Raw genomic sequence first — 15,189 nt, forward strand, 5'->3', positions numbered from 1 at the left:
CTGTTAGTGGCTTTCCTTTTTGTTTCTGCATAGCCATGTGATCCACTCCATGATCTTATATCTTCAAACCATGTCCTTCGTTTTTTCCTCTTGATCGTTTTCCCATAATTTTTCCTTCTAAAACTGTTAGTATCCTCTGTCCTGCTGAACCGCTCAGTAAATGTTCTGCCAGTCTCACTTTTCTCTGGATCATTTCCTGTAATAAAGATTTCTGTGTTCTCATTCTCTGTGGGAGCTCTGTATTTGTCACATGTTCCGTCCATGAAATTTTCAGAGATCTCCTACAGCACCACATTTCAAAGGCCATTATCTGTTGTCTTACTCTCTTCTTGAATACCCAGGTCTTACTTCCATATATGAAAGTTGGTCACACTAATGTTCTTATCATTCTTTTCTTTGTCTCGATACCCACAGAATTTCTGAGCAGATCTTATTTTTCCAGAAGGAATCTTTAGCTATAACTGTTCTTATTTTTATTTCTTTATCTTGCTTTCCATCTGCAGTAAAGTAGGTGCCTAAATATTTGTATTCTGTGATTTTCATATTGTTTATGAATATTTCCAGCTCGGATTTGTTTTCTTTTGAGATTTTCATAAATTTGGTCTTTTTTGCATTTATATCTAATCCAAACTCTTTACCTTCTTCAATTAGTCGTTGCAGTAATTTGATTAATTTGTTTTCTGCTATTATAATGGTATCATCAGCATACCTAAGATTATTGTATTTTATACCATTGATACTAATTCCTTTTTATTTTTGTTTTTCAATCTTTTCATCACTGTCTCACTATATATATATTAAATAAATTTGGTGAAAGGATACAACCTTGTCTAACTCCTCTTTTTATTTTCATTTCAAAAGTCTCAGAGTTAAACAGCTGCATTTTCTGTTTGGTGTAAATTATTTTTATAATCTTAAGTACATGTTCTATGTCTAATTTATCTAATATAATGAACATTTTATTATGTTTTACCCGGTCGAAGGCCTTCATGGAGTATATGAAGCATATGTATATGTTACTATTTCTTTCAAGTGATCTTTCTGTTAGTATTTTTAGTTCCAGGATAACATTAATGGTTTCCATTCCTCTTCTGAAACCTTTCTGTTGTTCACTCAATTCACCGATTAAAGGTCTTTCAATTTCTTTGTTAACCATGGTTAAAATAATTTTAGATACATGGGATATTAGGCTCACAGTTCTGTAATCCTTGTAGCTTTGTGCATTCTTTTTCTTTGGAATTGGTATGCAGATAGATATTGCAAAAACTTCAGGTAATTCTATAGTTTTATAGATGTCCTAAATGGATTCCAGTCAAATCTTTAAGCAACTCAGCCGGGATATTATTGCACCCTGGCAATTTATTATTAGGAAGATTCTTAATCATTTGTTGTATCTCCTTTCTTGTCGGTAGAGTGGTATCTGTTGCTATGTTTAACTTAAGGTGTCATGAATCATTTATCATGTTACCATTGTCGTCATCATAGAGATCTGATAAGTACTCCAGCCATCTTCCATTCATCTTTTCCTCATCAATGATTATGTTCCCATCTTTGTCTTGGATGTTATTAGACTGTGTATGCTTTGCTTTTCCATTAAGTTCTTTCACTTTCAGGAATGCTTCTCTGGCTTGGTTCTTATTTTGTAATTCTTCTGTCTCAGTGCACTGCCTATTTATTCAGTTTTCTTTCAATTTCCTGCATAACTGTTTGATTCTTTTATCCGGTGTTTTATATCTTAATCTTTCTTCTTCATTTGCTTCTCTTTTCCATGTTCATCTTTCATCGATAAGGTTAATTACTTCATCATTAAATATTCTACATCAGAGATAATTGTAGAAAGTTTTTACTAAGACAAATGATGTGAAGTCAAAGTCTTGATATACAGGTAGACTATACAGCAATCACTTGATTAATGTGTCTCCAATTAGTGTGTTTTCATTAAGTGCATCATTTTTTTCTATACCCAAATACAATTAATGCACTGGAAAGACTTTTAATGGGATTATATTGATCAAGTGCATATAATTGGTTGGTGAAACTAGTTGGTATAACATAGTTGTTTTTTATATGCACTTGATCAATATAATCCCATTAAAAGTCTTTCCAGAGCTTTTTGGTCAAGAAAATTAAACGTTTTTTAACACAATTAATGCACGTCTAAAATTTGATTAGTGAGACTATATACATCTTAAAAATAAATGTTACAGATTTTAAAAATTTTCTATCTGGACATTTTTTTATAGCCAACTATTTTAAAAAACCACTTACCAGGATGAAATAATTTAGTTAATGATTTAAAATATTTTACAAAGTTATTTTTTAATGCCATACTACACTATGTTCCAAATTTACTGCCAAAATTTATGTTGTCTGCTAATTACATAGCATTTTGCTGATCATATCTCATGCCTCCTTTGCAATTGTTTTGCCTACTTTTTTATTTTAAAGTATTTTCCCAATCTTTAATCATGAGTTTTGAAGTAGTGAGCAAAAAAGTGGAAGTGTGAAAAAGATTTGAAAAGTAATCTCATTGGAAGAAAAAATTCAAATAATAAAGAAAAATGAACAAGTCAAATCCAGAGCAAAGATAGGACAAGAACACAAAATGGGTGAATCAACTATAAAAGCAATTTTAAGCAAAGCTGCTGAATGCAAAGAGAAAGGTAAGATTGCATGCAGACCACTTGAAATCAAAGTATTATAATGATTAAATTAGAGAGACTTGACTTCTTTTTACATGGATCAAAGATTGTAACTGAAAATTGGTCCCACTAAGCACTGACCTTATTAAATCAAAAGCATCTCCTTGCAACCTTGAAAGAAGGGGCTATCAACGATGGAAAAGAAGAATTCCACATTAGTGCTGGGTGGTTTGAGCATTTCAAAAAGAGAAATAGCCTACACAATGTTTGAATCACAGGTGAAGCTGCAAGTGCAGATAAGGAGGTGGCCACAAATTATCCAGAGATTTTTGTAGAAAATTGGGGAAGAAGGGGACTATTGTGACTAGCAAATATTTAATGTTGATTAAACTGTCCTTTTTTCGAAGCGAATGTCTTCCAAGATGTTTCTAGCGAAATCAGAGAAATTTCTGGTTATAAACTGGCATAAACTGGTTATAAAGTCACAGAGTCAAATGAAATTACTGCTAGCAATATGCAAGCTGTTTGGAAGCACATTCTTCCACATTGTGCAAATGATTTTAGAGGCATTTCAAATGAAATTAAATGAATAATTTTATTGAGAAAATTGCCATCATCGGGCGTGAACTGGGTTTTGATGAGATTGACAATGATAATGTCCGAGAGTGAAATCTCATTCTGAGGAATTGAGTGATTCTGACCAAAATGTAGATGCACAGCAGGAAGATCCTGAAGAATATGAAGAAATTTAACCACTGAGTCAGCCAGAAGAGATTTCGCAGAAACAAATTGAGAATATTTTCCGTAGTTATACATTATGAGGAGAGTCACTACCCAGACCAATTTCGACCTTTATTAAGGTCTCATCATAAAGGTTAGCATAGCATTATACATGTCTGAAAGGATATGTGCTTTGCATTATTGGATACTAAGGCAAGTCGTGAAGTCATTAGCCTTTATATACGAGTTGTCCAGTCCTGAAGATACTTCAGGCACAAATGTTTTTCTTACACTTGGATAAAGGATTAAACCAAGAATATAATTTCTTGGCATCTTTAATTTATATTCATTAAGCTTGTAATTTTTTCTGCAATTTCCATACTCTTCAGGTATTCTTTGGTGGGACAACTCAAACAATCTGGCACCAGAAGTAGCCCTTGCTTCTCCAAAACTATCATTCCGGACAGACTTGCAGCACAACTAATATCCATCCGGAAGAACAGAGAAACTGTATCCATTTCCATTGTCTACACTATATCCATTCCAGGGTGGTAGACAATGCCATGGTTACATATCACTAGATCCAATGAAGGGGGGAAAAAAACCTCTTATACAGAAGTGGGTATAAATCTGAGATTCTATTTCTAGAATCCATCTCAGCATTACAACATTCTTCAAATCTAAACAAAATCTAGCTGTCTCACATTACCAAAAATCTGGGAGACCTCAACCTTCCCATCACTGCACCCACAGGAACTTGCCTTTTTATTTAATATTCTGTCTGTTTGTCTTCTTGCTGGCATGTATATGCTTAATGTACTTCTTTCTAGGGATAATAATTAACTAATAAATTTAGTTAATTATTATTACTACATAACACCTCCAAGGAGTCCAAAGACACCTACTCTACAGCTCTCAGTCTCCACCATTTAATCCACCAATTACAGCGAACCACAACTATCATCATCATCTACTGCCCACCACTGCTAGTGTTTTTTTGTCTGTAAATTGCGTGTTTTCTCAAGGCAGGATAAAAAACCCCGCTACCTCTGTATGAGATCGGCTAATTCATCTTCAGTTGAAAAAAAAAAAAACATACAGATTCCTCTTGCCACAGTGAGAATCGAACTTGGGCCTTTTCCAATCAAAGGACTCAATGTATTGTCATTCTTCCAATTGCACTACAAAGGTGCTTTAATAATTAGTAAGTAGATATTCAAACATGATCAGATTTTCCTTCTTGGACTGACTTATACTTTCAGCCTTTCCTGGCTCAAAGACATTTGAATTATAGCTTCTGCAACTGCCAAAACGTTTTGTATACTTAATTTGCACTACTCCATAGCTGGTAACTCCATACAAATCTGCTCAACCATGGAATCTGGCTCCCATATTTGGGGTGGTGGCTTCCATGTTTAACATAAGAAAAACAAAAGTAATGAAAATAGCAAGGAAAGAGGCAAATATGGATATCAGAATAAATGGGAGAAAATTGAATCAAGTAAAGACATTTAAATATCTAGGAAGTGTTATTAGCAGTGATGGAAGATGTAAAAGTGACATAAAAGTAAGAATAGTAATGGGAAGAGATGCCTTTAATAGAAAATGGAATTTATTCAGAATTAAAATGGATAGAAACCTAAAGAAAAGATTAATAAAATGCTGTGTGTGGAGTGCTGCCCTCTATGCAGCTGAAACTTGGACATTGAAGACAGAAGAAATTAAGATTTTGGAAAGCTTTGAGATGTGGATTTGGAGAAGGATGGAAAAAATCAAATAGGCAGATAAAATAACTAATGAAGAGGTCTTAAAAAGATTAGAAGAAGAAAGAAGTCTGTTAAGGAGGCTAAAAAGAAGAAAGGGAAACTGGATTGGACATATTCTGAGAGGGAATGGAATCATCAGAGATGCCATTGAAGGTAAAATAGACGTAAAAAAGACCCAGAGGAAGAGTAAGGAAAACAATGCTAGATGACATGCTGAATGGAGACATGTACACAACCTTGAAAGAGAAGGCTCAGAAGAGAGTGGAAGAAAAGTTTTTTGCTACTAAGAGAAGAACCTGCTAAATTGCAGAATACTCAAGTAGATGATTTAGGGTGGTGCACCAAAATCCTCTCTATTGCTCGATTCTGTCCACAAGAGGACAATCCAGTTAATGATCCTCTCTCTCTCTCACATATCCACTTCAATCCTGCTTTCACACACACATTCGTTTTTGCTTTGTACTTTTTCTACAGATACTTTCATACCTCCAAAATCATTAAAAAAGAGCCACTGCTAACCAACACCCTTTTAGAGTCAATCTTGAAACTTACTGAACCAACTTCACTGCCTCCTCTTTCATTACACCTACTTCTGTTCTTTGAAACAGCCTCCCTGACTTTCCCAAAGAATGCAACCTTCAACTGTCCAAACAAAATGTGAACAGATTCCTCCTTTCTATTGTCCACACATGGCACTAATCTGCTATAGGTCTTGTGACCTTTCATGTGTAAGTTATATATATAAACTAAATTATTAGTTAATTTTTATCCTTAGACATATTTTCTTCTCTAAACATCAACAGGAGTCATAAACAATATCTAAGCATTCAAGTTAGATTAGTTAATTATATCATTGCTTATGGCAAACAAATGGACATAAACATTACCTCCTTCCCTCCCTCTCATTTCTTTAAGAACTTGGAGGAAAGCAATGTGTTCTTTTGTAGAATTATGTATTATATTTTATGGAAATGAGATAACAGACAAAGCATTCTATAATTATTTTCTTCTTTGTCATGTTTATTTTGGGATGGGATATTATTACTGTACTTTAATGTTTTCCATTCGCTGAGTATTTTGTTTTGCTGCACGTATTATATAGTAAATATAATATGTGCAGTAAACTCATTGAGGCTAAACAATAATTTTATTACAGTGGAATGTTTAGTAGTAAATTTACTTCAAAATAGCATTCTAAAGTGAGATTTATTATAATGATATTTTGTTACTGAGGTGTTAATATTACCATATGTTTATTTTTTTGACTCTACATTACACACAAAATAAAAAAATAAAAACTACTCATATCTCCTTTCGCAGTTTCCAATTTAATATTTTGTAGAACTAGAGCATCATCGCTTGTCTGTTTCACTCCTTATGGAAGGATGATTTGTACCTCCCAATAACGATGTTCAATAAAGTTTTTATCACAGATGTTTTTAGATGACCTAAATGTATGTTTATTTACTATAAATTTGAAAAACAAATGTTTTTATGATCTGCAATTGAATGTAGAAAGGGCAAATCCCCTTCCTTTCATCACTCGGAAAGAACAAAAGCTCGTTACTTTATAAAGTAAAGCATTTACTGATTGCATATTTTGAACATGCATACTTGTCCAAATTTATGATAGAACTTGCATATTGGCTTTCATTTGTCAATAAACTGATTTTGCTTGAAACCTTCATGTGAATTATTCAATTAATTGTTCATACCTTGTATTTCACCTTTGTGTGTACTGGTATTTTTAAGAAACATTAGTACAACATAGACGATATACTTATTAAAATAATTTAATACTTCCGATATTTTGTAAAAGTCGAAATAGCATCATCAGAGAACAATGCAATGACAGATACTTGCATCAAGTTCTCCTACCTGTCTCACTTATCCAGGCATATATTGGATAAGATAAGTGGAAGTGAGGCAGGTAGGAGATAGGCCCAAAGTCCTAAATAGCGCCATCTAGTAGACTAGATTTTTTTTTTTTTTATTGAGTGTTTCTCAGATAATCAGCACTGTGGCCAAGAATACCACAGAATCTAGACTGCACTATTTAGGGCTATAAACCTAACTTTTGCTTTGCTTCAGTCCCACTTAATTCAGTACATTGTTTCCCGATGACTCCAAAATAATGGAAGTATTAATTAGTATCTGATACACTGTCATTAGTATTTCAGTATATACCAATATATATTAGTAATACCGTTTAAAAATAACAGTATTCAATAATCAGTATAAGACTGACCACTAGATGTGTGTGTGTTTCAGAGAATGCCACAAAATTGTCACTGCCAAACATTTCATATTACAAATAAACAATCAGAATGAATTACTTGCATAAAGAAATAATTTATTAACAGAATATCTGCTCACAATTTCAGTAGCATCCTCACTACAAATTAGTTTAAAAGATGGAATAAGGACAGTAGGAGACTTTCTTGTCATGAAGCATAAATGACAAAGATTAGCAACATTAGATGTGACATCATGAGCTGTAGCACAGGCTTCATCAGAACTAAAGTCCTAGCAAGATCTACTATCTAAATATCTATAATATTGATATTTAGTAATACAATACAATTTCTCATAACTGGAATCTGTTCATATTTGAATGATACAGTAATGTTTCACAACTTTTTTTTCTATAATCCTTCCATATAATTTCAATATTTTTCCAGCTAGAAAGTGTGCATATGTGCTATATATACACACATAAACATATTTGCAAGTCTAGATTGCTGCAGCTAATTACTTGATATATTCATATATTTCTTATATTCTCTATGGTGAGTGGCTAAAATAAGAGGTACCAAGTGTGGTGCATTTTAATTAATGAGAAGGAGGGAGGAAAGTGGGTTCAATATAAGAAAAGGTCTTCCATGGCATTTATTATTTCTATGGATGAGTATTAGGAAGGATGATGAGCAGAGACTGATCACCAAAATAATATCTGGTTATAGACATTAACAGTGAGGATGGCTATATGATGCTGTCAGAGGCAGAGAAGATATTAAGAATTAAGACAAGACAGAGTCTTATAGGAAGATACGTGGTAAGGTTTTAATATTAATATGAGGGGAGAGGGAGCTAATAAAGGGTTGTCAACAGATACAACTAAAAATAAATTATTTTCTTAAAAAGTTAAGAAAACACAAAAGTTATCGCATCAATATCCTTTGATGTACTTCAAATTTAAGGCAGCTTTTCAATTATTTCTGTACAAAGTCAAAAATATGAACATTTCATATATATATATATATATATATATATATATGTAGAAAGTTTTTTACCTTGGGTATACTATATGTTAAAGATACCAAGCAATTTTATAAACTTGGTTTTAATCCTTTTTCCCAAGTAAGCAAACAAGCAGGTAAGTCAAGTTTGTGCCCGAAGTATTTTCAAGTCTGAGGCAACTCGTGGTAAAGGTGGAGTAAAATCTGATCACTTTCCTTAGTATCTTCCATAATGCAAAGCACATCTTGCAAACATGTAAAGGAAGGTCCACTACCCAGACTGGTTTCGACCATTATTGAGGTCTCATCAGTGGGATCCAGACCCTGAGATGCCAAGGTTGCATTATGGAAGATACTCAGGAAAGTGATCAGAGCTTACCCCACCTTTACCACGAGTTGCCTCAGACCTGAAAATACTTCAGGCGCAAACTTGACTTACCTGCTTGTTTGCTTACTTGAGAAAAAAAGGATTAAAACCAAGTTTATAAAATTGCTTGGTATCTTTAACGTACCCAAGGTAAAAAAACTTTCTACATCTTTCTCTCATCCTGAGATTTTTATTTAATAAGGTCAAAGCACCTTGTGGAAACTTGTATAAGTTCTGCATTACTTCAACCTTTGCATCTCAGGGTCTAGCTCCCACTGATGAGACCTCAAGAAAGGTTGAAACCGGTCTGGGTAGTGGCCCTTCCTTTAATGCATAGCATCATACGGGAGATACTAAGGAAAGTGATCAGATCTTACTCCACCTTTACCACGAGTTTCCTCAGACCTGAAAATACTTCAGGTGCAAATTTCACATTATATTTATATAATGTTTTCCATCGCAAAAGTGGATTGATTCCAAATACAGATAATCTTTTCTTCGTAAGCTAACTACAGTCTATATTTTCCATCATAAAAGTGGACTGATTCCAAATACAGAGAATCTTTTCTTCATAAGCTAACCACAGTCTATAAGAATAATTACATTTCTGAACAAAATAGTTCTCTCACCTTTCTCATAGTGAATTGGATTTGAACATGCAGTATAATATTATATTGTTCTTAACTTGAATTCATCATAATGAAATATATAACAAATTTCTCAATGAATTACTTCATCAACCAAACCAAATTACAAGATGACTTTTTTTTACCTCCTAAATGTATTTTAACAAAACTTTACATTCTATTTCAAAACCATTATGCTACTAATTAAAAAGAAAAATTTAATAAATTGAAATGTGAACCTATATATTTTATATTTTAAAGAAATACGTTCTCCATGCATACTTTTTTTTTTTGCTGTAATAAAACAATGCTATCACTAATATCAAAATTAAATTAGCACTAACAGCAGAACAAGATAAAAGTATAATATGGTTCCTTTCCTATTCAATGAAAGCTTATTTCCATAAGAAATGAATGTGATTTAAATCAAGAAAAACCAGGCAAAATTAGTGTGAAAAATTTACAGGCCTTGGTGGAGCCACAAGACTCATTGCAAAAGGCTAAACTCTTTGAAAACCACAATACCTATATCTCATCCTGTAACATTTAGTTGGTTCACTGATATCATCCACTCCATGCAATAAATCCACTTTTCACTTCTTACTCATATTTGAAAACCACAATACCTATATCTCATCTTGTAACATTTAGTTGGTTCACTGATATCATCCACTCCATGCAATAAATCCACTTTTCACTTCTTACTCATATAACCATATTAAAACACTTAAGGAATAGAACAACGTAGTTAAGGATATAAATTAAATTAAACTTTAATAAATATTTTCCGATATTTCGGCAACGTCACGTTGCCATTTTCTAAAGGAACTTACAAAAAAGTTACGTGCACGTAGGCACTACAACACAGAAACTGCCTACGTGCACGTAACTTTTTTGTTACGTGCACGTAGTGCCGAAATATCGGAAAATATTTATTAAAGTTTAATTTAATTTATATCCTTAACTACGTTGTTCTATTCCTTAAGTGTTTTAATAATGCATAACCAACGTATAAGCCTGTCTACGAGAATCATATAACCATAAAACATTATTCTACACATCTCATTCTCACATTCACTTATTACCTTATGTTCAAGTATGCAGGGGTTTGTACTAAAAATTCTGTAATAGCATCTACTTAAGTTTACATGGGTATATTTTTGTAACCCACAAAACAGTTTAATATTAATTGACACAGTTTGATTTAAAATTGATATTTAGTTGTTTGGTTGAAGTCATGCACCTTTACATAGTGAGCATGCATGATAGAACATTAGTGGATGGTAAAAGGGAGCGAGCATGCTGATATATATATATATATACACACACACACATACACTGACCATTCAGTCATGTGTCAGACAAACTCTGTTGCTAGTCACTGCACCATGCCATACTGCATTGGATTTGAACATACAGCATAATATTAAATAGTTCTTAACTTGAATTCATAATATTTCTAAAGGTTAAAACCATTACATACTGTTGGCTGAAGGCAAGAAGCATAAAAAACATCATCATCATCAATTTCCTGATATGTACCGAGGTGTTCAGCATAAAAAACAATGATATTGAAAAACAAATTAATGACAAGACTGGAAATTCATCCCTTCGTATACCTGTAGAATTCATTAAGCTGGTCAAAATTCCAAAATATCACATAAGGATGTTCAAAATATTGATATTAATGAATATTAAAAAGAGGAAATATATGAAAACTTTCATTTCATTCATGGAGATGAGGACTATCCACACTGACAACATATAATTCACAGAGAAGTGCTTGCCAGTTTAAAACCTTCTCACTGATCTTATCATTTAGAAACAAAACATGAAAAGTCAGTTGACTTTTTTTAAGCAGAAGTTGCAAGAACTTAAAACATCTAATATTGATTCATATATATCACTTAAAAATCAAAACTGAAAAATCACTTTGCAGCACTGTACTTAGTAAGCTATAAAATAGAAAAAAATTGTGAAGTCCATACTGTTGCAAAAAATCTGATTTTCCCATATGCATGAGCCCATGTCTGGTGACAATTTGGTGAATAAGCTGGATATAATATCCTTTGCAATTTTCAAAAATATGTTGAAAGTGGTTTTGCAAATCAAATAAGGTTGGGAACTGCTTCCCTATATAATCACCCGTGTTATTTCCTATACATGTATATGCTACTCTTCCTCATATCTATGAAGCACGTTCCTTCCATCTATCCTTACCCTCTACATTCCACAAGTTCTGAGACAGTCTTAATCACTAACATCTGGATTCTCTTCAATGTCCCCTTATCAAACCACATATGGACTGATCAGTGCATGATACAATGGCATTATCACTTCCTTAACCCCTTTCTAGTAACTTTTGCAATGTGTCCCTTTAACTTACTCCACCTGGAGTGAAGTTTCACTATATTTTACACCTCGTTCCATCTCCTCTTGTCAAAACCATGACTTGGCAACACTGAAATGACAACCCTGTTTTCAAATCCAACACTTACGCATTGTGAATTGCATCCACAATGTATTAAGTAATTATCTTGAGTCAACTAAAGAGACTCATTCTCCTTTGTCACATACTACTTTCTGCTTCTGGAGTGCAAAATCATCCATGTTATCACGAATACCATCTTCCTAAACATTTCAGAATCAATTCTCTCTGTATTTATTTCCCAGCCAACAGCAACACCCACTATATACACCTTCAACATTTCTTCCTTGACCCTCCACAACTCAATGCAATTCCCTGAAAGTGTGGTGAGTACAGAGACAGTGAATGCATTTAAGTCATGGTATGATGAGCTGTGTGTGTGTAGCTCCTACATTGAGTCTTGACTCCATGGAGGTCTGATTATTAATAATAATGATCTAAATATTCCATAATATTACACTATGTATAAGTAATGAAGATGCTAACATACTATAGCTCTTAATCTCCCTCTCTCTTATTTTTTTCCATTTTGGGCATGATCAACTGCAGTTTTAATCCAAGCAAAAAATTATATTGCACATCATTTTCTTTTTATTTATTCTTCTTTAAAACAGCATTAACTAATCTCCAGAAGTCCTGAAGAAAATTTTGATTGAAGAACATTTTTTTTTTTTAATATATATTCATCAATTTTATATTATTTTACATCTGAATTTTAAAAACTACTTTTACTAAAGATGATAATGAAATAATATAAAAATCAATAGAAACAATATGTGCTGCAGGGGCATGTTTTGGGGTCATTATTGTTTAACATGTACATTAATGATAATGAGATGAGTTTAGAAATATGAATTGTTTGAGTGGGCAAGTGAATAGAGCTACCAGTTAAGTGCAAAGATCATAAAGGTTTTGAAATATGATAGGTAGGAGGATGGAATGCAAAGTATAAAAATTGGTGGAAAAATTTTGAAGAAAAGAGGAATGAGAGTGGCAGTAGTGGACACAGAACTGAAGTTTAGGGATCACATTGCTCAAGTTATAATGACATTTCATCATAGCAATGATGAGAAGGACTTTGATATTTAGAAGTATGGAGTTATAGGTCAAGTGTATAAAGCCTTATATGAATTACTGTGTGCAGATTTCATGGCCTGGCTTTCAAGGGGATGAGGATATGCTGGAAAAAGTCCAGTATATCCTCACTGACTAAGGTGGTTTCTGCTCTGGGAAGTGCAGGAGTGCTGTTTGCAGAGCCTGGTGAATAGGAGGAGAGTAAACCTACTGAGACCTACCAGGTTAATAATGTGCAACAGATTTTTCCTAGAATAGAGAGAGGTGGGCAGAACAGGCTGTCCAGAAAGCATGAGGAGAAGGTTCTTTGCTTGGAGAATGGATGGTGAGGGCAATGCATTGCATGAGTGTTGTGAATGTGCAAACACTAAGTTTAAGGCACAATTTGATTAGCTTCATGTATAACTGCAGAGGGGGGGGGGGGGTGAATGACCTCCTGCAATGCATCATTTGATTCTATGAACAGTCTAGTGCCAATAATAATAAGAAAATTATATTTAAAAAAAATACCATTTAATGGTAATGAAATTCCTAATTCTGATATCAACATGCAGCACTCATATCTAGCAACTTTCTCAAAAATATGAAACTGCTGAATGTACATCATATACATTAGAAAACAAACATCTGTTAATGATAACAAGCACTTGTATAAGCAATTGATTTACAGATTTCTTTTGCCTACAATTTATATATAAATTGTAGCCAAAAGAAATCTGTAAATCATCAACAAATGCCTTTATGCATTTATGACTAAATAATAATTTCAGTTAGCTATTTGCTTGTGAGCATGTGTATACTTGTGTACTATCTGACAAATATATAAGACTGACTAAACAATTTATATACAAATTTACACACACGCTGCTGCACTTGAATGGCAATTCAAATCATGAGTGTGATCTAACTTTATGTTAATATAATCTCAACAGAGGTTTCATATGAAGTTGATCCTGAATCTCTGTTTCAGTTTTAATAAATTAAATTCTTCCAATGAATGCAAGCTTTGAAAGTTTCTAAAAATAAACTGATTCAACTTTAAGTGACATTTTCCTCTTCTTAAAAAAAGATTACAACATATCACAGTTTTCTCACTGGAGTATGCACACACTTGTCTTAACAGCTTTGCTAGCTGTTATATTTTCTTCTGGATCAGATGAGGAATACTGTGCAATTTCAGCTCTCACAACTGGCTGCACTGTCTCCTGTTCTGATCTAGTGAATCTGATACCTAAAAGCTCTCCAGCAATTTTCTGGAAGCAGAGTATGACCTGAAAGAGAAAGACATTTCACTCTTCGACACAGTTTTCCACATTAACGGGTAAAGCAATATCATAAACAACTAATTTTAATCAGTGAGAGTTTTTAAGCAACTTAATTCAAAATAAAATGCATAAATTTTTAGGATTCTTTTATCTTTTCTAAATTCTCATTGGGGTTTTTGTGTGTTAAGTTTAGGTAGACATATTAACATCATCCACTTGCTACCTGTATAACAGTAGCAGATTTTATTTTAATTATTTATTATTTTTTTTAATGGTAATCACATACCATAGAAACGATCAAATTGGCAGAGTGAATAGCACATTCACTTTCCATCTAGTAGGATATGAGTTCAAATTCTGCTGTAGACAATATTTGTGAATATGTTTAGGTACAAGATTATTTCTTCACCTTATGTGAGACCCACCACACTGCTTATTGGAGGCCTGGAGTGGCTTGAAAAAGTTATGTGTTTAATGGTATCCTGAACCTTAGGTTCATGTTGTTCCTTAATTAATATGTAAGATTATTATTATTATTATTATACAGGTATCTCCATGGAGTCAGAAGACTCACTGTGGGAGATCCATTATTCCACATAATACCTATCATACCTTCTCGTAGACAGGCTTATACGTTGGTTATGCATTTCTAAATCACTTAGGGAATTGTACAACGTAGATCCAAATAGACAATCCACCCATACAGGCAGATACATTCACCAACAATCCCCCCCCACACACAACAATATGGAGTGGTGAAAACACTATACAACAGGGCAAAATTAATCTGTTCTAACGACATGGCCCTAAACACTGAACTAAATCACATCCTCAACACTTTCTCAGCCAATGGCTACCCCCCCCCCCAAAAAAAAATCCAAAAAATATTAAAACCTACAAACCACAGCCCCTCCACAACAAAGATTACTCTAAATCCATCACCATTCCCTACATCCGAGGCACCTCGGAAAAAATCAACAAAATCCTTAAAAAAACATGACTTAACTGCCTGTTACAGACCATATAGAAAATTGGCATCCCTTTTCCGCTCCACTAAAGACC

The 15,189-nt window shown here is 33.4% G+C and overlaps 1 protein-coding gene across 4 annotated transcripts in view; it reads right to left on the reverse strand.

Annotated features, from left to right (window-relative positions):
* Positions 1 to 15,189, reverse strand: part of LOC150102900 (ras-related protein Rab-28-like) — a 171,809-nt gene that overhangs the window by 12,027 nt on the left and 144,593 nt on the right. For 2 of the 4 annotated variants that reach the window (XM_090398198.1, XM_090398197.1), the window contains exon 7: positions 7,463 to 14,133. The exons of the other annotated variants lie outside the window; for them this stretch is intronic. In XM_090398198.1, the coding sequence (XP_090254324.1) occupies positions 13,954 to 14,133 (180 nt within the window). In that variant the 3' untranslated portion in view covers positions 7,463 to 13,953. Of the gene's footprint in view, positions 1 to 7,462; positions 14,134 to 15,189 lie in introns of those variants that run through there. 4 annotated transcript variants of the gene reach the window in all.

The sequence above is a fragment of the Typopeltis vanoorti genome, chromosome 9 (assembly GCF_054136105.1).
Source record: "Typopeltis vanoorti isolate ZY-2024b chromosome 9, IOZ_Tvanoo_1.0, whole genome shotgun sequence".
NCBI classification, from domain to species: domain Eukaryota; kingdom Metazoa; phylum Arthropoda; class Arachnida; order Uropygi; family Thelyphonidae; genus Typopeltis; species Typopeltis vanoorti.